Below are 27,118 nucleotides of genomic sequence, written 5' to 3'. Positions count from 1 at the left end.
GCCCATACTACGAGCCACCACCAGGGGGTGCTAGGGTCAACAGTAACACCAGCACCATGTTGATGATGCAGTGCAGACAGCCCTGCTCTGAGGGGGAGGACGTCCAACCGGACCAGGATGAGGACGGGGCCACCCCAGCCCCCCCCCGCACTCAGAACGGGGCTGTCGCAGACGTGAACATGCCTCCTCTCTCTCTGGTTCTCACCTTGCTGCTTGGAGAACACCTTCTTCTGTCTCTGCAGGCGAGGGACTCGCTCTATGACCGGGTTGAAGAACGTAACCTGATGGGGGGACGGGGGGCCAGTACACACACAAACGCACACGTCAAACACGCACACGCCTCACTGGCCGATGTGTCAGTAGGGGGGTGAGGTAGCGACAGTGTGAGAGGGTTCTTAGTGCCCGAGGTGTGAGGACAGTATACACACACGTGCACACACGTGTGTTGATGCCTGTATTTGTGTGTGTGTAGGTGTGTGTGTGTGTGTGTGTAGGTGTGTGTGTGTGTAGGTGTGTGTGTGTGTGTAGGTGTGTGTGTGTACCTCGGCTAGCAGCAGGCCCTGTGGCTCCAGTTCCAGCTGGATTCGGTGTTTCTGGTTATCCAGGAAGTCCTCCAGCTTGAGATACTTCAGGGCACACAGGGAGCGGTAGTCTTTCCAGTACACAGCGATCTCCATCTCTCTGAACTGGAACACACACACACGCACACACATGTATACGCACACAAATGACAAAGGCACACATGCGCACACACAGACATACATGTACGAATGACACAGGCACGCACACACACAAATAACAAAGGCACGCACACATACACACACACACACACACACACACACAGTTGAAGGCTCTGACTCAGGAGTGTGAGCGGGGATGAGGGATGTGTGGGCAGGGTGTCTGAGTAAGGGGGAATCATGGAGCTGGCTGCTATGCTTGCAAACTGTGTATACATTTGTGTTTTATGTAGATGCAGGGAAACTGTGTGTGGAGATTTGTGTACATGTATAGGAACTGTGTGTGTATTAGTGTACATGTATAGGGACTGTGTGTGTATTAGTGTACATGTATAGGGACTGTGTGTGTATTAGTGTACATGTATAGGGACTGTGTGTGTATTAGTGTACATGTATAGGGACTGTGTGTGTGTTGCACTCACCCTCTCCAGCTCCACAGTGAAGGTCTGGTCCCAGGCTTGTTCCCCCACAGTCCTCCAGGCTGTCTGACCCACCACTGTGTTGTCCAGCTTCAGCACTGCACTCACCTCCGCTGCACACACACACAATCAGTTGAGTTTATAAAAAAAAAATGGGGTGAGGGGGGAAGGGAAATGAACACGCGCACATTCAATCAATAGAAGACAGACAGACACACACACAGACACACAGTATTGCTTCAACAGAGAAATTCCCTTCACAGTCCCACACAGTAACACACACTCCCACGCTTTATACACTCCCACACAGTAACACACACTCCCACACAGTAACACACACTCCCACACAGTAACACACACTCCCACACAGTAACACACACTCCCACACAGTAACACACACTCCCACACAGTAACACACACTCCCACACAGTAACACACACTCCCACACAGTAACACACACTCCCACACAGTAACACCCCCCCCCCCCCCTTACTGGAGTGCTCGTCCGGCTTGCATGGCGTCTTCCCGCTCACGCTGCCGCTGCGCCCGTACAGGCCCTTGCCGCTGCGCATGAAGGAGCGGCTGTCCCCGGGGCTGTGGCAGGGCAGCACCACGGGCTGGGCCCGGCTGCGGCCTGGGACCACCTCCAGCACCCCCACACAGCCCAGCAGCTGCACCTGGAGGGTCCCTGGGGGGTGGGGGGAGAGAAGAACAAGCTGAATTGTGTATGAGATGGGGAGGGAAGGAGAGAGGATCGAGAGAGAAATACAGAGAGAGAGATAGAGAGATAGTGAGAGAGAAGGCGGTATCTAATTCATGTCAAGCGAATGATTATCACCATGTATTCTTTCCCTACACGCCTGCCGTGCTGTTTTGGAACCTGTCATCCTAACACAAGAAAGCTAGCGATCGCGCAAACCGACGTCGACCGGACGGAACCAACCCGCTCATCACGAGCGACGCTCCGCGGGAGAGCAAACTCCCCCGAAACTCGACTCTTCCGACAGAGCGAAAACCCCTTCGACTGGACTAACCCTGACACGACAACGAGGCGACGGGGAAAAGATGGAGGAAAAAAAAGGTTTGGACGGCATGGAGGAAGTATGAAAGTTTTCCACGCTCTCACCGGTGAGCGGGGAGGGCTTGCTGAGGGTGCTGTACTGGTTGTGCAGGTAGGGGGCGCCGTGGCGGGAGCTGAAGGCGGGGGAGGAGGCCAGCACCAGCTCCTCCTTGATGACGCAGGCCTTGGGGTGGTCCTCGGGCAGCTCGGCCAGGCGCTGGTCCAGGGAGTCTCGGAGCAGGTCCAGACGCTGGGACGCCTCGCTCAGGCGGCACTGGGCCTGAGGGGAGGGGGAGAGTGGGAGGGTGGGGGGGTCAGGACCAGTATTTTGGTGTGTGTGAGTGTGTGTGTGTACAGCCCTACTTTTCATGCACACCAACCCTGACACTTTCACATTATGACACTACAGTTGGTGGGGGGGGGATCGTTATGAGCTTGCAGGGGAGAGTTTGTGTGTAAAATGTGTGCGTACGCGCGCGCGTGTGTGTGTCGGACCTCGGAGAGGGCCTTCTTGTCCTGGACCTTGCTGGCCCCCAGCAGGCGGAGGACGTTCTTGGCTCCCTCGGCCACGGCGTGCTCCACCCTGTAGTGGTGCCTCAGCTCCTCGATACGCAGCTCCACCCCACACAGGTCGTGGTTACCTGGGGGGGGGGGGGGGGGGGGGGGGCAGGGGGGCGAACAGGTTAGGAGATGTCGAGACAGAAAGCGAGAGAGGTCGAGAAATAGAGAGATGTAGAGAGAGAGAGAGAGAGGTAGAGACAGATATAGAGGGAGAGAGAGATACGGAGGTAAGGAAGCACGGAGGGGGCAGTAAACATTGATGAACACAGATAAGGCCCCGGTGCAGAGCCTTCCCACATCCCCTGGTTACCTACACAGAGCGCGGCGAGGGACGGGGAAGAGGAAGAGAGGGAGAAAAAGGATATAGATGTCAGAGAGTTAAAAAAAAGAAGTGTAATCTGTCCATCTGAGGTTATCTGGTCAATTGGTCTGGCGGGGGTGGGGGGGAGGGACCCTATTACAAGGACTTATGTACACCTGTCTAGGACGGACTTCAGAAAACACAGACAGTTAAGGACATGTTAGCAGAGTGTAATGGAACAGTCAGTGTGTGTGTGTGTGTGTGTCTGTTTGGGGGGTGGGTGGTAAGGGTAGTGATGTGGTTGAGTGCCTCCATGTCCTAATAAGGCCTTGGGCCTGGAGCCAGGGGCCCTGAGGAGTGACCTTACTGGGGGTGTGGTGGTGGGGTAGTGTCTACAGTATATACAGTGCGTGTGTGTGTGTGTGTGTGTGTGTGCATTTTTGACAGCCCAACAGAGATTTACATCAGCATGTTACAGCAGGGCCATTTAGGATGAAAGCCTCCAACACCGTTAAATACATTACCCCCCATAATACATTTGCAAACACTCAGGTCTTACAGACAGGATTGCGTGTTTAAGCAGCGCTTCCCCTTTGGAAAAAATAGGAGTAAAAAAAAGAAAAAAAAAAAAAAAAAAAAAAAAAGAAGGATTTCCAGAGAAATAATCCTGTGGAACAGCAATTAGCGTCTTGTGCCAACGATGAGAAGAAAATACAACCCAATTCCACACAGAATCTTTCCAAATCCCCCCCCCCCCCCTCAATCCTCCCTCTTTTCCAGGCCATGTCCCTCTCCTGACCTCCGCCCATCGCCCTCGTTCCGGGCAGGCTCCATTAGCTCTCTCCCACCACACCGACGGGCCATAAAAGCCGCGTTAAAGGTTCACCTGCCTGGCTACTGAGCTGCATCGACCGCTCGCTAGCATCACACTGGAGCATAGATTATCCAGACTGTGTGTGTGTGTGTGTGTGTGTGTGGGGGGGGGTTGTGTGTGGAAATCGGTGAGTGACTTATAGAGGGAGGGAGAGGGAGAGTGTGTGCTTGAGTGGCAGGGGAGGAGGGTGTGCAAGTATGATGAGTGTGTGCGAGCTAACATTTTGCACTTTTGTATTTTGGCTCTGTGGGCGCACGCTCCCCCACTGTGTCGGAGCAGAGGGCTCAGCACAAAGCGGAGACAGGAAGCTGGTGAACCTTGCCTGCCTTGCTCACTTGGTGTGAAAAAAGAGAAAGAAGGAGAGAGAGAGGGGGGGGGGAGAGAGAGAGAGAGACTAAAAGAGGGCGAGATTACAGAAGGCCAGAGGTGACGAATAGCGATCTGTTTTACAATGGTTAACCTTATCTTCAATCTGGAACGAGCAATAAAGGTGCATGTGGCTACACGGAGGGAAAGAGATAAAGAGAAAAAGAGAGGGAAAAAGAGTCAAGGAAGAGAAGCCCGAGGCTACAGGAGTGGTAAAGCGGGTTCATGTTCTTTTCACCGAGGGTGTTGATGGTCCAGGGGAAATGACCTGAACCTACATTCTGAAGATGGACTGATCAGAAAAGCTGAACTGACATTAAAGGCCAACCATCCAGCCATACTTCCTTCCAGTCAGTAAGGCATCCATGTAGTCAGCCACACAAGTAGTGGGTCTACCAGTCAGCCAGTTATACTGTACAGCCAACCAAGCAGTCAGCCCAACCGTTAATCAACCGGTAAGTCAGTCAACCAGCCAACCAATGAAGCAGTCAGTCAGTTCACCATTGAAGTAACACAGAGTCAGGCACACAGGCAGTCAGCCTACCCTGTGTGTCGTCAGTGTGCTCTGTTGCCTGCACAGCCTTGCGTATCTGCATGCGGATGATGTCGATCTTGGTCTTGCTGTCCTGCAGCATCTGCTGAGCTGTCTGCAGCATCTTCTTATCCTGAGGTGGAGGGGAGGAACACATGAACAGGAAATGACGTGGGGGGGAGGTCATGTGACAGGAAGCAGGAAGTCAACTGAGATGAAGGCAGAGACAACGAAACAGGACCGTGAGTGGATGGTAGTTATAATGTCAGGTTGTTGCGGCTTTAGTGGGTTTGTGTGTGTGTGTGTGTTTGTATTTGGGGGCCCGTACAGGGCTAAATGGCACACCATAATTACCAGAAAAGCTCATTCAGCTTGTGTGCATTTGAGGATGGAGTTGAGCACTTTCATCAGCAGATGGTGTGTGTGTGTGTCTGCATGTGTGTGTCTGGGAGTGCGTTCATGCGTGTGCCAAACGGTGTGTGTAAATGTGTGAGCAGCAACACCAGGGCGGGGCTTAGGGGGTAGTGTGTGTGTCACCGCTTCGTACCTTGGTGGAGCCGTTGGCGTAGATGGGGATCATGTTCTCAGCGCCCTGTTTGACCTTGAGCTCAATGTTGAGCTGGCGTTCCAGGGCGGCGATGCGGTCCGACGACCTGCTCTCCCCCCCCGGGGACTGGGGCGGGTCATCTGGGGAGGGGGGTGGGGGGGTCAAAGGTCAAACACGGAACAGGTCAAGACTGAAAACACCTCAAAGGGGACTACATGATCAGGGGCCACGTCACGGCTAGACATCCATAGGGTGGTGATGAGCAGGCCCAAACGGAATACGCGGGCGCAGAAATCCGAGGAGGGAGTTTTCAGGCGATCTTTATGAGGATGGATCAATACTTTTTTGCAAAGTCTGTCAACATTCAATCGACCATATTCGGCGTCAAACTGTTGTGGAACATCTTCGGTCGCTCCGACATAAGACCAGGAAGGCTAGTGGAATTCCACAGATTTCCAGTCTGAATAACCGCAGAAAATGTGAAAAACATCAGCGTATTACGTTTGGGCCTGGTAATGAGCGACAGGACCAGCGGTGGGGGGGGGGGGGGGGGGAGTGTCCTGGCAGTACCTTTGCTGGTCTCGTCCCCTCCCTTGACCACGATGTGGGCGTCCAGCTCCTGCAGTTGAGCGTGGAGGTCCTCCAGCCGGCGGTTGGAGCTGCGCAGCTGACTGTCGACCTGAGGAACATGGGGAGAGACAGGCGAGAGAGGAAATGATGAAGAGGTCTGGATCAATTATTCAGACTCCTCATTACGGAACTTTCCTTGCCTGCGAGAGTACCTTGAACGCAGGGGGGGAGCCAAGCCCAGTGCAGCTGCTTTTTTAATGCACCCCTTTTTGTTGAATGATAATGATGGCATGGCCATACCTCGGCACTCTCCCTGTATCACCAGATCCATCAACCCATCCATTCAATCTTTTATCCATGCATCATCAATTATAGTCATCTGTCTGTTTATCCATTAATCTGTCCACCTGTTTATCCCTCCCTCCCTCCCCCTCCTCTCTCCCCCCCCCCCCCACTCACCTGCTGGGCGTTCCGCTTGTCGGTGGTGGCCCTCCTCAGGTTATCGGCCCCCTCCTTGATCTTCAGCTCCTTCCTGATCTCCCTGCGGATCCTCTCCCTCTGCTCGTCCAGACGCTGTTGCACGCTGCTGTCGGAGAAGTCCGAGCTCTGGTCCAGACCCAGCTGCTCCAGGACCGACAGCCCGCCCGGGTCGCTCTGGGGAGGGGAGGAAGGAGGAGGAGAGGGGGGGGGTGAAGGTGATCGTGGAGAAGGGGGGAGGGAGAGGGGAAGGGAGGTGGGGGAAAAGTAAAGACAGAAAGGGGAAGACATGGGTGGAGGAGAGGGGGTTTGGACAAGAAATAGAGGGAGGGGGAAAGGAGGTTGAAGGCGGCGAGGAAGGGTAGGGTGTGGTACGAGGGTTCAAGGAACGATAATGGAGGGGAACAGAAGGGTGAAGCGAAGGAACAAACAGGAGAGTCGAGGGGGGAATAAGGGGGGTGGAAGGAGGGGAAAGGAAGGAAGGAAATAACAGGAGAGAGAGGGAAAGGGAGAGAGAAGAAAGATAAGAACAAGGGGAGGAAAACATTAGCCAGACTTACACACTTCGTCTTCAAATGTACGTTTAAAGCAACGGACAACAGGCAAAAGCAATGAAAAAAAACCCAGCAATAACTTATCTTGCAAACCTATCACTCAAGTCAACTTGTCATGCAAACACCACAGCAGTCACAACAAGAAGCCTAAAGAGACATTCAGGGAAAGCAGAGCCTGGAGAGACAGCTATCCTCGCAATCAGGAAACCAGCTGGACAGAGAGTGAATCACTCCTCAGAAATCACAGTACCTCCCCGAAAAGAAGTTACAGAAACAAAAAGCTTTTTGACAAAACAAAACCAAAAGACACTAACGGCATTACCTCCGAGCTATCCGCGTCGCCTAGCGACCCATCGCCGTGCCAGCACATGGTCCGGCAGAACCACAAAAGTTACTGACTAAAAACCTCGAAAGACTCCTGCCTCAAGCCACTCTACAAGTCACACCAAGGAGGGGAGAGGAACAGAGACCGAGAGAGAGAGAGAGAGAGACAGCAAAGAGAGTAGAGGAGCAATAGGAACCGCCTCTCAGAGGATATCCGTCCTAACACCAGCTCTGGCCCTTCCTGTTTCCTGGCTGGGTCTGGTGTCACTAAGGGGGGGCTTCAGTGTTCTGGCCCTGCATCCTTTCTTCTTCCCGTCATCCACGTTCTGGCACAGGCTTGATATGTAAAAGCTGTGTAGTAGTCGAACTCTGAACAGAGCCAAGAAATAAGGATGGGAAGGAGCCTGCATTGTGACCTAGGACCTCCTAATGAGCAGCGAGTGCATTAGCCGCTAAAAGGTAACCGCTAACGTCCCCCAACGGGAGGAAGGGGGGAGGGGGGGGTATGAGCTGAGCTGAGCATAACAGCGAGAATCCATCCTGGCCCGGACTGTCAGCTCACATTACAGGGAAAAGGAAGGTGGAGGCTAACTGCTAAAGCTAGCGCCAGCTGATAGGGAGGGGGGCGGGCTAACGCTAGCAACTGCCTCTGTGGCTTGTGGTTCTCAGGGCTCTAGGACCCTGGAGGAGGCGGCTCGCCCGCCACACAGACTGAGAGAGCGCGAGCGAGTGGGAGGTGGAGAGAGGTCTTCCAGCGGCCTCGGCCTGAATTAAAGATGACAAAGTTCACAGCCGTCTCTCACAGAACCAAGGAAGCAAGCTTGCGATCCCCTTGCTATGCAGACTGGTGCACTGATGGCCTCGCTCTGCAACCTGCATAGGCGGTAGACGGGTGCCGAAGTGAGTTTGCAGAAGTTTCAGAAGGAGCCCCGCTTTGTTGCGTTTTACCACATGAAGCAGGTCTACAGACAGCCTGACTGGTAGAGCTGTTGCTAACGTTGTCGTCTTTGGTGAGGCTCTGATGTGTTTTTATTCAATTTTATGAAGCAGAAATAATCTTGTCCTCGGGATAGTAAGGCCATGGCTGGAGTCCCACCAAGGTAGGTCATTGTAAGTCTTGAGGCTATCTACAACTAAACTAGGATAGCTCAAATAAAACATCTAGATGCCATCAACACTGACCTGTACGTGTTGTCTTATGTAAAAATGTATTTACCAATGGACAACGGCTGTTTGACATTCCACACGGCTAGCTACCTAAAGCTAACAGCGTTTCAGTGTCCTGAGAGGTAATGAGTGGCTAATTCAATACATGGCAACGCCATTAGCGAATGCTAACAGAGGCTAACTCAATAAGACACTGTGAGGAGAGCCCGGGGGGGCGGGAACTGGGAGGGGAGGAAGTGGTAGTAGGAGTGCATTAGGATGTCATCCACTCTGATGGCCATCAGCCCGCTCAATCTTCCTGCTCCCAGATAACGATTTGGACAAAGATACCGTCGACACTCAGGCAGGGAAACCGAGGTACTACACACTATCCATGAGGTACTACACACTATCCATGAGGTACTACACACTATCCATGAGGTACTACACACTATCCATGAGGTACTACACACTATCCATGAGGTACTACACACTATCCATGAGGTACTACACACTATCCATGAGGTACTACACACTATCCACAGAGCGCACAGTAGTCCGCCTCAACACACATACACACAAGTGTACCACACGCAAACAATGATTTAAAGATCAAATATTTACACGCAGGACACACCTATACACAAACACCTACACATAATGCAGTCCCATTGCATGCTAGGCCGACTTTAGCTTTGTGACACTAAAGCGCTTCCCTGGGATGGGTGTAGACATGAAGCGCACCCCATTGGTGAAGCTCGTGTTATTACAGAGGGCGTGCTGTGTGTACTTTTGCCTCGTCCCTCTCTACTGTGCAATGCATCTCTTGTCAGGCATACGGATCCCAAACACCTCGGTGAAGCGCTGACCTTTTCTCCAGGACGCCATTATGTCACCGGGAGTCGGCCATCTTGGGCGGACCGCCTGAGCTATCCCACACCGCTCATCGGAGGAAAAAAGACGTTTCTCACACTGCGTTGAGGGGACAGTGCCCCCCCCCCCCTCCCCCCCAAACGCACTTTAATATTATGCAGACTTGTTGTCTGATGCAAAGCTTTGTCTATAACAAGACTGTGGTGTGTGTGTTATTTATGGCCTTTTGGAGTGTGTTTAGTGTCTTAAGGGAGAGTATGTTCTTACACAGCTGAAAACAGGGGCCCCTTGTGAGGTAAACACAGCTCCGAGCGGCCTACACTCCCACTTCCTGGCAGACACGGTGTGTAAACACACATTCCCTCCCCTGTGCTGTGTTAGGACTGCATGGGGTAGGCTACAATGCATATGCAAACACACACACACACAACCACGCATTTACACACAACCATGCACTTACACGCACACCAAACACACTGTGTTCGTCGTCAGCGGTGAGCAGGGCTTGAGTGTGCAAAAACCTCTTTAATGGACTTGTGATGCAACTTTGATGTAGCCCAACCAGTCCTTTGAGCAACCACACACCACTTACTGTGTTTGTTTACAAGGAACAGACACCTGCAGGGCATGACATTTATGACACGCAGTTTGGATGACAGGAGACAGGAAAAAGGGAGGAGAAAAAAAAAACGAAAAAAAAAAAAGTGGAAAGAGCGTGTCGCCCCCACGGCTAGGAAGGCAGACCAGGAGAGAGAGAGAGAGAGAGAGAGAGAGAGAGAACACCTGCAGCTTTCCGAACCCTGTCTCTCAGTCACTCTATCCCAGCAGTATTGATGGAGGGAGGAAAAAGGAGCGAAATGGAGGGAGAGAGCCAGCACGTCAGACGGGCACCAAGGTAAGAGAGCGATACCAAGAGCCTGCAGCACAAAAAAACACCGGCATGATTGCGGTCTGCAGCAACAGAACTGAAGAGAGCAGGGAGGGAGACCCAGAAAAGGCGGTTGGACGAGGCTGAGGGAGGCGGGGGACGGAGGGCGATCAGCGTGAAAGCAAAGGGGAGGGGGGGGGAGTGGAGGACGGACACAAAGAAGCAGCATGAAGGGACAGGCAGGAAGAGAGGGAACAGAAAGGCAGGATGATGCAGAGCTCAATCTGTGACATGGCCCAGGCCAACGGGACAAAGAGGAGACGAGAGAGAGAGGCAGAGAGAGAGAGAGAGGCAGAGAGAGAGAGGCAGAGAGAGAGAGAGAGAGAGAGAGAGAGAGAGAGAGAGAGAGAGGGGAGGCAGTGATTGTAGATAAATGCCATTCAGACAGAGAAAGTGGAGGGAGGTAGAAGGCAATTTTGCAAACGCCCAAACTAAAAACAGCCACAGGAGGCGAGCAACAGACTCTCCCTCTCTCTCTCTGTCTCACACACACGCACACACACACACCCGGTGGCGCAACACACTCCCAACCCGCCATGTCAAGTTGACCCTTTCCTCCCAGCATGCCACCTCAAGACCCTCCCACTTCCATAATGCCCCCCTCCCTCCCTCCCTCCCTCCCTCTCTCTTGGCTCTTTCTTCACGCCTCTTCCCTGGAGCCCTGCCTTATCTCAGGCTGTTAGGAGCCACAGCCAACTGTCCTCACGACGCCGAGAGAGAAGAGGAACTACGGGGGACTGGAGGGAGAAGAAAGAGAGAAGCAAGCAAAAGGCGGAAGGGAGGATAAACAGAGCGCGTGTGACAAAGAGAGAGGCAGAGAGAGAGAGAGGCAGAGTTCACCGCTCCCCGATGTGTGTGTGTGTGCGTGTTTGTGTGTGGGGTTATATTTGGTTATGCAAAACCTGCATGGATCTACTTCTGAACACGGCGACACACGGTTCGTCTTCCCGATTTGCACTGACAACATGGACAACATCTATTATAAGGATGTGTGCATGTGCATATGAATGGAAACATACACAACATACATGCTGACCAACACCCCTGAACTCTACCCCCCCCCCCCCCCCCACACACACACACACACTCCAATGAACCCACCCAAGAACTATCCATCAACAACAAGGAGGGACGAGGGGAGATGTTCAGAGGGGGTGTGAGAGGACACAGAACAGAGGACAGGAGAGAGGGAGGGAGGGGGGGGCGAGAATGAAGGGATGACAGGGGTGGAATGAGGGGGGGGCAAGATGAGAGAACACAAAAGCCCTGTTGGGAACCGGCGTGAGAAAGAGAGGAGAAGCAGAGAGAACATGGGAAGGTGGAAGAGAAGGAGGACGGACGGACAGGGGGTGAGAGGACAGAGAGACAGAAAGGAGGAATGTTTGAAGGACAAACATTCCCAGGTGGGAATGTAAACAGAAGCTAGTCTGGCTGAAGTGGCTCATATCTGGAAGCAGTGAACCATCGCTTTCCCTCAGCTTACCGTGTCATATACAGGGAGGGAAAGAAGAGAGTCAGAAAGAGAGAGTCAGAGAGAGAGAGAGAGAGAGAGAGTCAGAGAGAGAGAGTCAGAGAGAGAGAGTCAGAGAGAGAGAGTCAGAGAGAGAGAGAGAGAGAGAGTCAGCGAGAGAGAGAGAGCGAGAGAGAGTCAGAGAGAGAGAGAGAGTCAGAGAGAGAGAGTCAGAGAGAGAGAGAGAGTCAGAGAGAGAGAGTCAGAGAGAGAGAGAGAGAGTCAGAGAGAGAGAGTCAGAGAGAGAGTCAGAGAGAGAGAGTCAGAGAGAGAGAGAGAGAGTCAGAGAGAGAGAGTCAGAGAGAGAGAGTCAGAGAGAGTCAGAGAGAGAGTCAGAGAGAGAGAGTCAGAGAGAGAGAGGTAGCATGTGGGGGATGGGGGTGGTGTGGTGGGGGAGATGGACAGATGGAGGAAAAACAACCCAGCCAAGGTCCCTACTGGTCCCTTCCCTAGAGCTGACTATGGGAGCTGTAAGGGAGAAAAGGTTCACTCACTCACTCACTCACACACCCTTCAGGCCAGCAGCATGGCTGCCTTGTCAACAGGGGGAGGTCCCTCTAGGCCTCCGCCTGTCTGTCAATCACTGTCCCCTCCCATGCTGAGTCAAGGAGCGGGCCAGGCACCTGTCAATCAAACAACCAGGGGGCAGGACAAACACAATCGCTTTTTCGATCCAATCCCTGTGATACCTTCCTGTCTGTGCCGCATCAGTCAGTGAGTCCCCCGTCCAAACGAGGGGAGGAGGAGATCGCGGCACACTTCTTTCATGTTTCCGGCTTCACAAGTGCCGGCAAACAAACGGTCTCTGTGGAAACCGTCGAATTTCACTGCCGCAAAATCCCTTTCGATGCAGTAAATTCCTTCACTTTTTTCCTTAACGAAGGCTTCTTTGCGACACCCTTAAGTACCTCAGCTAAGGAGAAATGAACCCTTACATGTCGTACTTAAGGGGAAAACGTATGGGGATTTGTGGAACAGGGTCCAGGCCTTGGAGTGCCTTAGCATGCTACGCTATCTAACAACACACTCTGCTGGAGCTCTAAGCTTAGACACCTGTGTTGACTAAACTCACAGTGCAGGACAAGGCGTATGTGTGTTTGTGTGTGTGTTTGTGTTGCTAAACTCAACTAGTGCAGCCTGCAGAGAGGTGACACAACCGGAGCGCTCACACCCCAGTTACCCCACATGCTCATTAGGCTGGATTAACACCTGTGCGTGTGTGTGGATGTATGTGCCCAACCCCACACAAACACACAGCGGACCGGGTAGCCATAATTATGACGAACACTAGCAACACAAACATTTGTATGCCCTTTGCTCTACAGGACCAAAACTGTGTGTGTAGTCAACAGAAAACAGACACGCAACTCCTCTGTTCAGACAATAAGATGTTATTACCCACAGACCTCAACCTTCTCTCACTCACTCACACACACACACACACACACACGTCTGAATGTGGGTGAATGTCTGTTGTGTGTGTGTGTGTGTGTGCGCACGTGACATCCAGGGGCCCAGTGTCTAATGCAGGTTTAATGGTGCGATGGCTGTGTGGATGACCCTATAAATAGCCCCTGTGATCGGCCTGTTAAGTCAGCCAGGGTCAACGGCGGGATCTGTGGATTCATGTCCCAATCTTCACAAACAAGCAAACCACAATGTATGCCTACTGCTCAGTCCATAGTAAGATGAACAATCAACGTGTGTGTGTGTGTGTGTATGAGAGAGTGTGTGTGTTCACGTGACAAAGTAGACTGGGGCTGGCGTGGCAATGTTTAACGGTGCTTTCAAATCGCAACGACGAGTTGCGACAAAGGTGAGGTCTGCACACACGTACGCAGAGAACTGGACTGGGTATTCCCTGGAGGGGAAACAGGACTCAATCCTGCAGGAGGCCCAGCTAGGGTGTGTGTTTAGGGGATGTGGAACGTGTGTGTGTGTGTGTGTGCACCCTCCCTAAACCCATGAGTCATATTGAGAAACATCTGGAGGCATTCCTGAGATGCCCGTGTGGTGACAGCAAGTCATCCGGGCCCTGACGTGGACTCACACACACACACGCACACACGCACACAAACACACACTGGAACAGGGACTAGGTAGACGTACTGCTGCTGGAACTGAAGCTTGAATGACTGTATTGTATCTGACTGCCACTGCAACTGGATATGCTATCGTTGCCATGTGAAAGTGGAGGGTTAGTGGGAGGCTCCGGCGGATGTTATCCAGCTCTCTCTCCTGACAGGCCGGGGGTGTCTCTCCACCTCCCCTCGCTCTCTTGCTGCCTCTCTGAGCTGACTGAGGGAAAAGAACAACTGCTAAGAATGACAGAGAGAAAGAGAGGGAGGGAGGAAGAGAGACAACACCCTCCCCCCCACAAGGGCCCGCTGTTAGAATCCAAGGGAACCTCTGGAAAAAAGGATGAAGGGAAAGAGACACAGAGGAAGAGGGAGAGAGAGACAGAGAGAGAGACACAGAGAGAGAGAGAGAGAGAGAGAGAGAGACAGACACACAGAGAGAGAGAGAGAGAGAGACAGAGAGAGACAGAGAGAGACAGAGAGAGAGAGAGAGAGAGAGAGAGAGAGAGAGAGAGAGAGAGAGACGGATAGTGAAAGAGACACAGACAGAAAGAGAGAGACGGACATTGAAAGAGAGAGGAACAGACAGTGCCAGGGGCAGAGACGGATAAAAGAGCACGTGAGCGTCGGCTAAACCACCCCATCTGCCAAAAAGAGAGAATGATCGCACGATAGAAAAAGACAGAGAGGCTGAAGGGAAGCCGTGCAAGTGATACACCCACCCCCGACTGCCCCCCCCCCCTTACCGAAACCTCGCAGGCAAGAGAAGAAAAGAACGGTTGGCACAGCCAACAAAGCAGAGAGATCAAAAACGACTGGTGGATGGACAGACGGAGGAAGAGAGACAAATGCAGACAGACACAAATAGAAAGAGAGAGAGAGATTGAGAGAAACTCTTGAACTTTTGCCTGGTCCTCTGGTTCTCTTTCCCCAGTCCGGCTGTCATGTTGCATTCGAGGGAGCTGTGAGAGGCCGGGCCCTGGAACAAGAGGCTTCAGAGCAGTAACCCTACACCCTGACACCACTCACCTCGCAACTGACAGAGAGGGGAGGGGGGAGGGAGGGGAGGGGGGAGGGAGGGGAGGGGCTTCATTCTGGTGAGAAGTAGGCAGTGGGGACAAAGGTAATGAAGAAGAGAGACTGGGAATTCACCCTGTGGAGGAAATAGATATGAGAGAGAACGGTAGAGGGACAGAGAGAAAGAGAGACAGAGAGAGAGAGAGACAGAGAGAGAGACAGAGAGAAAGACAGAGAGAGACCGAGAGACAGTGAGAAAGACAGAGAGAGAGACAGTGAGAGACAGAGAGGCCGTCTGTAGAGGTGGTAGGGAAGTGGAAATTGGATGTAATTCAGTGTGAACAGCTGACTGAACACACAAGCAAACTCTGATCTTGACTATACTTGCTGGAGTCAACTGTTCAACATGTGACCGCTGAGGAATTATCATAGTCCAACTAGCACTGCAGGCAACGTTATCCAACACACGCTAGAGAAGACATAAATGCATCTGTGAGCTCCAGACAGCCCTAGCGTGTCAATACACAGACAAACACACACACACACACACACACAAACGAAATAAAGGGCTATGGTTCTGAGGGGATAAGCGCACAACTGTCTGAGATCCGGAGTGTGACATGAGCCAGGGGAAGAGGGATGGAGGGTGGGGCGGAGGAGGAGGGTTAGCTGCAGTCCAGCCACGTGCAAGTGGCATTTGCCTTGGGTCTTTTGCCGGAGCACCACAAATGGAAAAGTATGAATACCCTCATTGTAGCCAGGTCCGCCCTTGAAGGGTGTGTGTGCGTGTGTGAATGTGTGTATTTGCATGCGCGTACCATTAAAACACAGAGCTTAGACTTGATGCAATAACATATGAATGGAAGCACATTATCTTAAACCCTATGAACTATGTGTGTGCGCGCATGACAAGAGACGACTTGTAAGCTAGACACATGCTGTGGATTGTGAGTATTGCTGTATTGTGTGTTAGTGTCCCTTTGACTGTCAAGGTGAGGCACCTCTGGAGCCCAGCTCAGCTTTAGGATGGCGAGGGCTTATTCCAACATGTGTTGGAATACAGGCTCTACATCAACAACAGCTGGAGATGCCCAGACCAGACCAGGCCAGACAGAGGCAAAGGCCTGTTCTAGTTGGGAGGATTCTGGGATACGACCTCGCTCATCCCCTTCCTGTCCTCAACTCGGGATGCCATGCCGTGCATGCCACATGGCTTAACCTGAATGAGTGTGTGTGTGTGTGTGTGTCTGACACCATGAGAAAGTATTGAAAGCATGTGTGCCGCAGAAAGTGTGTGCAGGGGTCCCAAGGTCTGAGTTGTGTACGTTGCAGACCTAGTGTGTGTGTGTGTGTGTGTGAGAGAGGGAATCCTGGTGCTGTGTGTGTTAGTGGGGGGATTACCACACTAAGCTATGGCCGGGACTGTCGGAGTGGATTTCACTGGCAGCGGAGAGCAAAGCTGACCTGAGAGCCACACATACCAAGGCCTGGATGGAGGGGTGGAGGGAGGGAGGGGTGGAGGGAGAGAGGGAGGGAGGGATAGACGGATGGCTACACTCTGAGAGTAAGAAGGGAGTAGAAAGAAGGAGAGTGACAGGGGCTGAAGAGAAGAAAGGAAGGAGTTGAGGACGGAGAACTGAGGAAGAGGGGTGTGTTCGAATCAGGGGAGGCAAGACAGAGAACGAGGGAGGGAGGAGAGAAAGAGATGCGTTTCCAGCAGAGTAGTTGGCTGTAACGTGGTTCTGCTGAGGCGTGACTAACAGTCAGCCCAGGCTGAGAACTGCTGGGAGCCCAAACATTGCCAGGGAACAGCCCCGCTCTCACACTGATACCAACATCTGTGTGTGTGTGTGTGTGTGTGTGTGTGTGTGCGCGCGAGAATGATGCAGTGGGTCCAGGAGGCAGGCGCTCACACACACACACACACACACACACACACACACACACACACACACAGCAGGGGAGCCAAGCAGTCAAGACTAAATCACAACAATCTCTTTCTCCATGACATACCAGCGGTTAGAACGGGGAAACGACTCCCAAGCATCTGTCTGAGGAGTTCCCGAATCCACACAAAAAAGGTGAGGACTGAGATCAATAATGACTCATGGAGGGACAACACGTCATGTGACCGTTGGCCTCAGGTGTGGTTGCCGGAGGCAAAGACATGTTCGGCCGGTCTGGGACTTTCTGCTCCTTGGGCGTGCAGAGACAAGTCAACAACTGAAGTGGATTGTGTGGTTCTGTGTGTTTCTGTTGAAGAGGCTAGGATTTAGCCTGGCCTACCGTTGCTCAGACTGTTCTGATGGAATACAACATCTCAACTGCTGTGTGTGACAACCTCTACATAGCCTAGGCCTATATCTCTTGTTGGAATGTGGCCTAGAGCGTATGGTTTTTGGCTGAGGGAGGAGAAAATAAATGGGTCTGCACTTTGTCACATGGACTAAGTACGTGAGAGGACATCACCGCGTTTTGGGATTATGTGGCTGGCTGGAGGGGATTTTTTCAACTAATCAAAATTTGATGGAGAGGAGCTGGGGAGGATTGGATTCCATCAAATCATTATGGATTTGGGCTGGGCTGGCAAATGAAATTCGTTGTACAGTATATAATCTGCTCAAGATTCTCAGCAGTTACGACAACATCTCAATTGCTTAGTGCACATAATTACATGACGGATATTCCCTGTGCCCCCTCCCCCCCCCACACACACACACACAACCACAGGTTTCCTGCTACTTGAAGAGGTGAATGTTTCAGAAACACCAGTCTTTCTGTTCACATCCGCACTTCACATATAACAAACGAGGAAGGCTTCCCTATAAAGATAAGCGTCTGTGTGCAAATGAGCCAGGTATTGGGGTGTGTGCGTGTCGCAGGCGTGACATAAATCCCGATGACGTCTGCACTCTGAACAGCAGTTTCCATGACAGCACGGCTCCAACTGAGACACACGCGATCCACCTGTCTCCTTTCTCTCACCTGCTAACCGCTATCTCTTCAGGTGTAGTCTGCGTTCAAATGTGCAGAGTCACTTATCTTGTGGCTGGTTATGAGTCAGAGAGTGTGTGTGTGTGTATATGTGCTTGTGTGTTTTCTGTACCGTGAATGAGTCATTGTGTGACTACTTCAGCTCCTTATCGGAGTTTAGCAAGAGGAAACAATTTCCGCCCTTTTTCATCTTTAAAATTGTTTACATTATTTATTTTTCCATTCAGGCCCAGAGCTAACTCGAGGGATGTGTTCTAAGCCCGGCTTGTTTAATCAGGTCTAGCGTGGCCTCTATCGAAATGCTATCTGTGTAACTAGATCTCTGGCTGATTCAAATAAGGGGATTGTTTAAAGAGAGGTTTTAATAACTCCCACAAGGCTGTAGTCTATATATATATATACCTCGACACACACCCACACCAACCATGAGTTGACCCTGCCCTGGAACTACAAACCCACCCAAAGCCAGACACACACAAACACATGGAACATGAATTCAAGATAATATCAAACAATTTCTCCCAGTTCAGTGAATTGTCCTCCATTAAGGACAGCCTATCAAATCAATATTCCTGGTATGCACAGATATGCACAGCCTATCTGCTGCGATCTTTGTCAGTAAACAACATCCTGAAAAAAGCCTACACTTGGCGTGTCTAAACTGTGGTGACACACTGCTGTAAAAGTGCTTACTGTAGCTGACGAGACCAGCTAACCCCATCCGCTCTGACGGCAGATAAAGAGCCCAGTATAAACCCACCAACGCTGGCTTCTCTCCCCTCTAATTATCCCATGTGGATGATAAGATCCTGCCCCCCCCCCCCCCAGAGTAGGAAAAAAAGAGAAAGAGGGAGTGGATGGAGGGGAGAATAGGAGGGGGGGGGTCCAGGGACAGAGCAGCTGGTGCATAGCCTAAAACAGGGAGGGGAGAAAGGGGGGGGGCGGACGGACAAGGGGAGTGGGAGGTCCATGGTGGATCACTTTACACAGGAGGGCAACAAACTGTTGCTCTGCCCCGGCCTAGAGCAACGGGACTGGGGGAGTGGGCTGGACAGATGCCCCCCCAGAAGCGCCATTTTAGCATGGTTCAGCTAGCAATAGTGCTTTGAGTCACGCTGTCAGGGTTGAGTTAGCAGGCTGTCTGACTCAGAACTACCCAACAAGGCTTAAACCACTTGTGTTTTCAGATTATATCCTATAGGATTTAGAACTTCCATGGAGGTTTATCCAGTTAAGACAGCGGGTTCTGCTTTGTTAATGGGCGTATTAACCAACCCACCCCGTTGTGGCTGAACCACTATGAATGTGTAGTATTGTCTGACGACCCCAGATACAGAGACAAAAGAATGGGACTCGAATACCAAGACATCAGAGTGAACTAAACCGGATCCAAGTGAAGTAAGCTAAAACGAGGCAAACCAGGGCGACATATCTGAGCATCGATCTGGGCTGAATCACGACATCGTCCGGAAAATTCCACAACTTCCACGCAAACAGTCATTTACATGCCGCTCAAAGCAAAAGAATTCCCCAATCGCAACTCGTGGAGCTGTAACAGAGCCCTGCTCTTTCCTCCGTACAGTTCCAACCGCTAGCATTACTGAAACCCTCCCTCGTTGGTAGTGGCGGCCCTAGCCACCACTGTGGGAGCGGTCCAGGATCGTATCCAATGCAGTTCCTCCAGGCTGGTTTGAGTTAGGAGAGTAAACCACTGATGAGAGCACAGTGCTGGCGGTAAACAAAACCGGGGGGGCCCTGATTGGTTGTCAGGCTGGGGTCGATGCATGTGGTCCCGCTCCGGGGTGGTGCGGTAACAAGCAGAGGTTAGGGGGTCAAGCTACATCAGGGCCCCGCGCTGGGGAGTGTCGACAGCTAGGGGAGGGAGCAGGGCCCTGGGCCCCCGAGGTAAGGGGGGTGAACTCTGGTCACCGCTGGCCGGGAGCAGGGTGATGTCATCACAGGGTGATGTCATGGCAGGGTGTGAACAAAATGGGGATTGGAGGGGACGGGTTAGGGCTGGGGCACAGTTGTCATGAGGTCATGGGAATTATAGGATGTTTGAACAGTGGATGGAAGAGAGGGAGAAGCAGACCAAGGAAACTAGGACGTCCGTGTGCTTGGAACGCCTTAGAACAGCTGGCGTAAATAGGCGTAAAGGCACCCACACACCGTGCCTGAATTAGCCTATGACCACATTAGTACAAATCAGAATGACAACTGTAACAGATGCACTCCCTCTTCTCAGCACTCCCACACCTTACGGATCTAAATGCACACTGCCCTCCCTGTCCGATATTGGTAGTAAGCCGGGGTGTGGCCGACCAGGATAGGGAAACAGTGAACATGGTGAATGTGATCTGGCCTATCTGTCAGACAATAACCCCCATTGTTCTGCACTGGCTGGAGCCTCATCAGCATAATGCCCTTTAGACCCACCCTCCAACCCCACCACCCAACACAGACACACTGGCCTCAGACACTGGCCTGAGACAGCCAGCATGGACACCGCATGGAGACACTGGCTCCAGCCAGCAGAGAGCTTTATTGGACCATCAATTGAGTTTCCGGGCTCACGCGAGCCAATAATGACACAGCACTCTTGAGTCAGTGTCTGTGATTGGACATCAAATGGAGATATTGACAGGGGAACCAGTCATACAGTTGTAATGGCATGCAGATGGTGCTGTACAAACAGAATGCCCGCGTAGCCAACAAAGCGTCACCCGATATGACGAGACAGTATTGACTGCTTTAACTGCTGCTTGTACTGTGCAGAAAACATCAACACACATCAATATGCCTTCCTAAGAAACCTTGACAAACCATAAATCCTTGTGACAACAAAAGATCCGAGCTGCCAAACAGTGGAAGAGTAGCAGGGCTCTCTTTGTCTTCTCCGCTGCATTAGTGTGTGTCTACATGACCGCCGGGGCTTAAGCTGAGAAAAAGCCTGAGATGCGGTATGTGCATAGCTGTATCATTACGTCATGCCACGGTTTATGGGAAGTATCCCTGTGCATTCCCCTGGGTGTCTGACTTCGGCTGTGTGTGTGCGTGTGTAACGTGAACTTGTCCGACTGCGAAGAAGCTTCAGCACTGGATAGCAATACCCAAGACTGGCTTTATTTGACAGAACATAACATGTCCGCTGGCATGTGTCTCCACAACACTAAGGTTCCCCTTTCCATTCATGCTCCCCTTTGACCTTTAGGAGGAAGTCTGACGCAGTTGGGTTCGGATTTCTATTGGGGTTGTTTTGTCTCTGCCTTCCTGTTCAGGGAACAAAAGGCATGCTGTGGAGAAGCTACAGAGCCACGATTCTGTAAGACTTCGTCAACCGAGATTCGCTCAGGCAAACAGAGGTCTTCGGTTTAGACCATGAGGAAACAAGTGTAGCTGGTAAAGACATATAAAGCCCCCCCCCCCCCCCCCCTCCCCTCCCAGTGTTTCCAGAACCCGGAAGTGACCACGAGGAGGAATGACCCCCTTTCTGCTTCTTCACCATCTCTGGTCCCACGATTGGCCCGAGTCCCTTGGGCTTCTCTCTCTCTGTCTCTCGCCCTCTTCCTTCCTGGTCATGCTTCTGTCTGTGATGAGTGAACAGCCCGCTATGGGCTCAGAGAGGTCACAACAGAGACACAGACAGACCCCCCCGTATGGAAAACATGAACCTGTCAACATGCTCGTGAGGCACTGGGAGGTTTCCCAACGTGGCACGCCGTGGATACCTACAGCTTTCGTGCATTGTGTTCACTTAAGCCGGGTTCCATCATCTAGGCTCCATTTTGTGTCGCTAAGTTCAGACATACAGGTATACAGGGGAGCGGGGAGGGGGGATACATTTTCAATCATCATCAATAAAGTTAGAGTCAAGCAGTTGGCATGGTGTCAAAACGAAACTGTTGAATCAGGAAGGACTGTAGTCTTCCTTGAAGACATCAGAGCTCAATAATGGAAGTAGGTGAGTGAGCTTAGTAACCCAGCAGAGGTCCTGTTTAAGACAGTCAGCTGAGATGCAGCACTTAAATAGGATGCATAATTTAGCACTGGGATTGCCTGAAGCTACACACAGTTGTACACAGTACGGCTCAGCACGGTTTACTGACACACAAACTGAGGAAACTGAGACAGAACTGGGTCTAGAGTTTTGCTCAAGAGTCAGAACTGTTGCAGTCTACTTCCCCATTGGCGATATTCAAATGAATCCCCTTGTATGTAAGTTCCCTTTATGTTATGGCATTTGCAGTGTCACTGTGAATAACACCTGTGCTGAGCTGTTATTACCATGACAGTACAGTGACTGACACTGAATACTGTCACATTGAGCTTAAATGTCAGACACTCTATCGGGATACAGTCTCATAAAACATTAAGCCCTTTCAAATATCTCAAATCTTGTCACTTTGGATGGGTACATTTCCTTATGCATAATTGTGTTGTCAGATTGTTCAACAGAACCTTTTTGTAGCTGGCATTTGGAAACACACACACAAGCTGTAGTAAGTAGCCTAATGATGCTATTAAGGCAGTTGGCACCGACATGAAAAGATTGTTTTCTGTTGACACATCATTGTTCACATCTAAATGCAAGTGGCAGACTACTCTTAGTTCCTAGAACTAGCAAGGCCCATAGGAAATATAGGCCTAGCTGGGTGATTGTGTGTACGTGTGTATGTGTGTGTATGTGTGTGTTTGTGTGTGTGTATGTGTGTGTATGTGTGTATGTGTGTGTGTGTGTGTGTGTGTGTATGTGTGTGTGTGTGTGTGTGTGTGTTTTCCAAACACCCACCTGTATTATGCCCGGTGCACATACGAACACCGTGCAGATAACACCCTGCTTGACCATAACTCATACAAAAAACACCAGGAGAACACTATCAAGGTGACCGTCCATAACGGCACTGATCCTCACGCAGTGGCAGCCACAAGTGTCTAGACAGCGAACAGTGGGCGACTGGCCCTCTAAACCGGCGAAAATCATTTCGCAGTTAACCATAAATAGTTAATTGTCAACATGTCCACCAAAAGAAGTGCAACCAGTCTAGTCAATGAGTCATAGGAAATAACGGATGTTACAATGAACTAGCAAAATTCAACTTAGACTTACTTGTATCGAATCGTTGGCCATGGTTGATTTTGCTGAAAGATGCTCGCTGGGTAGTCGTTCACAAGCAATGTCGTTTCACCAACAAACTCGGTAAATATGGAATTGTCCGACTCTTCCGTATTACAATTTCTACTATTATTGTCAATTCATCCAACTTCAATGCAAATATTTGCTCTATATCAGAAGACTCGTCGCATTGTTAATGATATCCGAACTTTTATCAACACCCTATTATTGACTCGGGGAGGTAATCCGCATTGTTTTGCCTCAACGCGCCACTGCCCAAAGGAGACTGGTCATCACAAAACCTTTTTACTTTGCTTAGTAAACAGCAAATGCGGCACAACATCCAAATTGTTACCAGTTCGGCGTCCGAAATATTTACAAATTAAAAAGATATAACAAAACTGCTCCGTTCATTGTTCTTTCCTTGGGTGTCTGGCAATCAACAGCTAGCTTCAGCACAAAAAAAATTGTCGGCACGACTGAATATCAACGTTTTAGGCTCCGAACATCGCTCACATGCCATAAAGAGGCGAACAACTAATTAGCTCTTTTTCGTTGCAACATCCGTGAAACATGAACACGCGTCAGTCTCCGTATCACATGCTACAAAATCCTCCTTTCAAGCCGCCGTGAGACGTTTTTCGTTAAAAACACCGTTTGGAATATCCATCCGGTAAACTGCCGGAATCAAAAAGGAGTGTCAACGGTAAGAGCTCCGTTTTTCTGTCGGTTTTGGAGGACAGAATCGCCTCCTCTATCCACGCATTGCCATTGATGGCTCGGGCGGGAGGGTACTTTTTCAGATGGAGCTGCGCGCGGTTGATGCTCGCGAATGGGTACGATAGGCAGCAGGAGCGCGCCCCGAGTATCATGTGACTGTGCCCATAACATCCATGGATTAGTAATTTCTCATTTAATGCCCTAATAAACCAACAGTTGAATATATTTTCTTATTGTTCAACTTCAAACAGTATTCTTTCTTCACACTGTATAAGCTCCTAACCTTAGAGGGTTAGGGTGGGTAATGGAGTAAAGCAAGAGGGATAACTGTGCAGTAAAACAAGGAGAAAAAAAGTTTAACACTGAAAGAGTAGGCTACGGTGGTTTTCTTATTTTAGTTATAAACATTTCTGATTGAAATTACGAATAAGTGTGTGTGTGGCTGCTTGCACCACTTATGAAATACGATTCATATAGGCAAAAGGCACAGCCCATGATGCAAATAAAAATAGGACGTTTCTTTCCAAATACATTGATGCGTGGGAAGAACGTCAGCACCACATTCAACGCATTTGGGTAAAAGCACAATGGACGGTTGAGACGTTAACGACAAATTTGCGTTGCCCAGAGTTAAGTTGAAAGCAAACCGCACATCCAACTAAGATGGACATGCTCGATCTGCAGTCCAGGGGAGTTAATACCAATTTGTAGTTTGTATCCGAAAGTGTACATTTTCAATGTGGAGCTGTACAGAAAGGACTTGGGGAAGATAGCTAGCTGATTACACGCTGCAGAAATTTAACAGACACGAGATAAAGGCCCCGATAGGTTGTTACAGTAGCTAGCTTACTGAATTAACCGTGTATCTGAAGGGTTAATTTAATCACATAAAGTCTACTCTAATGTTCCAGATGTTCCATATTTTTGTTAACGTGTTAGCTAGTTTGTAAGGGCTACAGTCAAATGTCAAGGTGTCCGAGTTTGAAGTGAAGTCAGAAGAAAGCACGGTGCAAGAGTTAGGGGAGATGGACAAGAACGATCCAAAACAAGATGTTATAAAAGGTGAAAGAACTTACTCTATAACAATAGTTGATGAGACCCTAGGTTAACTTAGCTTATGACCTTAGGTAAAGTTATCTATAGCTTACTGACCATGTGCAATTGAACATTTCAGAGCCGGATAAAGACGATAGTGATGTTTTGACGCCCTCTGGTGATATGCAGACGGATTGCAGCGCTGTAGAGATTGGGTGTGACGCTTCCAAACAGCCCTGCCAAGACGTTAACGTTTTGAATGAGAAACTCCGACCTATAGAACAACAACTAAAGTACCTTCTGAACAAGGCTGAAGAGGTTCAGGCGCACTTAATGCACAGGTAGGTCACTTATGACTTATTCAGCGAGATTTGATCAACGGTAAAATATGGTCTAGGACAAGTGTTTATTTCAACATGCACTTACAAAGTTAGAAACTGAAGTTAAAGGTAAATCTGGATTCATTCAATAAAACAAATGAAGTTATGTCTGTGTGTGTTCTTAGCAGGTGTGACCATGTGCAGAATGAGGGCTTTTCTTGTGCGGTGCCTACGTTCCTGCGAACCTGTCAGCCATACTTCAGTTACCTGGAGTCCACCGCCCGCAGCTCTCTGCCCGAGCGCACCCCTCTACCCATATGCATACGCTCACAGGTAATCAACGCACCCACAAACACACATGCACACTTTATTGAACCCCGTGCTCGTAGAAAGCACACTGACAAGAATGTGACTGTTAAATGACAGGGACAGATTGACCCTGGAACCGAGAAGGTCAGTAACGTGTGTGTGTGTGTGTGTGTCGTCCACGCAGCTGTTAGACTTCTCTCAGCAGCTGTGTACTCGCCTGGAGCAGTTGGTCCTCACTTATGCCAGTTACAACTTCCTGTCCCTGGTTGAGTCTGAGCCAGACAGGTACACACACATACATTTATACATTTACATTTATGGACATACACACATTCACACACACACACAACATCCAAGTTATGTGTCTCCTACTCTCACCCGAGGCAGCCATTTTGTGACTACTACCCTCCATGTTTTGCAGCATCTCCCACTTCTACATAGGCTATTGTCAGATAGACAGAGTGAAACTCTCCATATTCCGGTACTGCCGGCCGACCCCCTACCTGGCAGGGATTCATACCGGCCTGTACAAACGCATGCGCTGGAACGTAGTGAAGCCCTGCAAGGGGAAGGAGGGAGAGAGAGGAGAGGCAGAAGGAGAGAGAGACATAGGAAAGACAGATGGAGACTCGGAGCGAGAGACCGCATCAGTAAAAGAGTCAGCCGTCACAACAGAGTAGTGAGTACAGCTCAGCATTTATGGGTAGAGGCCGAGTAGTGACAGAGGGGGAAAAAGAGGAAGCGAAGAAAAGATAGTTGGAAGCCAAGGTGGAGCCGTATTCTGCCTTGAAATGGGAGAATATTGGGCGGTTCCAATGTTGGAACGCACAACTTCTCTCACCTCCTGTGTGTTGTTTGTGTGTTTTGTGTGCGAGCAGCTACTTCCTGTGTTACGAGGACATCCCCAAGGAGCACACAGTGGGACGCAGCGAGGGAGAGGAGGAGCCTGTTGCCACTGGCGACTTAGTTAGGATGTGGTCCATTGGCTATTGGATCCCAACCCACCCTGACCCAGATGATATCTATGACTGGTACTCTCTTTCATATACACATGTATAGGTGTTCTTCTATACTGTACCTGATAAGATGTAGATTACAACTACTCTCTTTAAATGTCACAATGCAACACACACTCATATATTTAGACCTATGTATCTGTACATCTATGTATGTATCTATACATGTCAATCCCTCATTCAGTGTGTGTGTTCTCCAGGATCCTGTGCAGTGTTCCTCAGGGCCAGTATGGCAAGCTGCTGTGTCTGGGTGGGGAGGAGCCCTCCGCCTGCAGTGCCACAGACTGCCTGCTGGGGGTGCTGTTGTCGCAGGAGAGCGTCAGTATGGAGAGAGCTTCCCTCTGACCACACTGCTGCTGGATCACATGTTGGTACGTGACCCAATGGTTCACATGTGGGACTTGGGGGGGGGGGGGGGGGGGGTGGGATCGGATTGCAGTTGTTCTTAAGGTTTTCTATTGTGTTATATAGAATTTATATTTTAAAGGTTTGTCGTTTAACTTTTAGTCTTAGAATTTTAATGTCATGTTCACAAAAGTACTTTTAGAATAAACGTATTTGAGGGGGGGGGGGGTGTGAGGAATCGGATTGCCGTTGTTCGGAAGGTTATCTATTGTGTTATATAGAAGGTATATTTAAAGGTTTGTCGTTGACCATTTAGTCTTAGAATTATGTCATGTTCACAAAAGTACTTTTAGAATAAACATATTTTATGGTAGAGGATAATTTGTGAAAGG

At 50.4% G+C, this 27,118-nt stretch overlaps 2 protein-coding genes across 5 annotated transcripts; one reads left to right on the top strand and one right to left on the bottom strand.

Annotated features, from left to right (window-relative positions):
- Positions 1-7: 7 nt before the first annotated feature.
- Positions 8-7,481, bottom strand: pkn1a (protein kinase N1a). The gene is made up of 12 exons (XM_062448895.1): positions 7,321-7,481; positions 6,427-6,621; positions 5,968-6,076; positions 5,398-5,537; positions 4,863-4,983; positions 2,712-2,857; positions 2,283-2,496; positions 1,650-1,844; positions 1,160-1,269; positions 543-686; positions 206-281; positions 8-87 (listed from the first exon to the last, which is right to left on the bottom strand). Exons 1-12 carry the CDS (start codon positions 7,366-7,368, stop codon positions 8-10), a joined length of 1,578 nt encoding a protein of 525 aa, XP_062304879.1. The 5' UTR covers positions 7,369-7,481.
- A 16,618-nt stretch (positions 7,482-24,099) lies between these two features.
- On the top strand, positions 24,100-26,956 carry c22h19orf67 (chromosome 22 C19orf67 homolog). 4 transcript variants are annotated; one of them, XM_062448417.1, is made up of 7 exons: positions 24,102-24,763; positions 24,876-25,077; positions 25,245-25,389; positions 25,550-25,650; positions 25,787-26,044; positions 26,244-26,396; positions 26,582-26,956. In XM_062448417.1, exons 1-7 carry the CDS (start codon positions 24,727-24,729, stop codon positions 26,724-26,726), a joined length of 1,041 nt encoding a protein of 346 aa, XP_062304401.1. In that variant the 5' UTR covers positions 24,102-24,726; the 3' UTR covers positions 26,727-26,956. The 4 variants fall into 4 exon arrangements, with proteins under 4 accessions (XP_062304403.1, XP_062304401.1, XP_062304402.1 ...); XM_062448418.1 differs by having other exon boundaries at positions 24,103-24,763; positions 24,926-25,077; positions 25,242-25,389; XM_062448416.1 differs by having other exon boundaries at positions 24,104-24,763; positions 25,242-25,389.
- The last annotated feature ends 162 nt before the right edge of the window (positions 26,957-27,118 follow it).

This window comes from Osmerus eperlanus, chromosome 22 (assembly GCF_963692335.1).
Source record: "Osmerus eperlanus chromosome 22, fOsmEpe2.1, whole genome shotgun sequence".
Lineage (NCBI taxonomy): Eukaryota > Metazoa > Chordata > Actinopteri > Osmeriformes > Osmeridae > Osmerus > Osmerus eperlanus.
The sequence above is the reverse complement of the archived record's forward strand: the minus strand, read 5'-3'. Positions and strand labels throughout refer to the sequence as shown.

Excerpts from the sequence above, each read along its gene's own strand:
- pkn1a (XM_062448895.1), bottom strand. The coding sequence starts at position 7,368 with ATGTGCTGGCACGGCGATGGGTCGCTAGGCGACGCGGATAGCTCGGAG. Across the intron at positions 2,858-4,862 it reads GCACACTGACGACACACAGG|GTAACCACGACCTGTGTGGG; the intron begins GTAGGCTGACTG and ends CCCCCCCCCCAG. Across the intron at positions 687-1,159 it reads TCACTGTGGAGCTGGAGAGG|TTCAGAGAGATGGAGATCGC; the intron begins GTGAGTGCAACA and ends TGTGTGTTCCAG.
- c22h19orf67 (XM_062448416.1), top strand. The coding sequence starts at position 24,727 with ATGGACAAGAACGATCCAAAACAAGATGTTATAAAAG. Across the intron at positions 25,390-25,549 it reads CCATATGCATACGCTCACAG|CTGTTAGACTTCTCTCAGCA; the intron begins GTAATCAACGCA and ends TCGTCCACGCAG. Across the intron at positions 26,397-26,581 it reads CCAGATGATATCTATGACTG|GATCCTGTGCAGTGTTCCTC; the intron begins GTACTCTCTTTC and ends TGTGTTCTCCAG.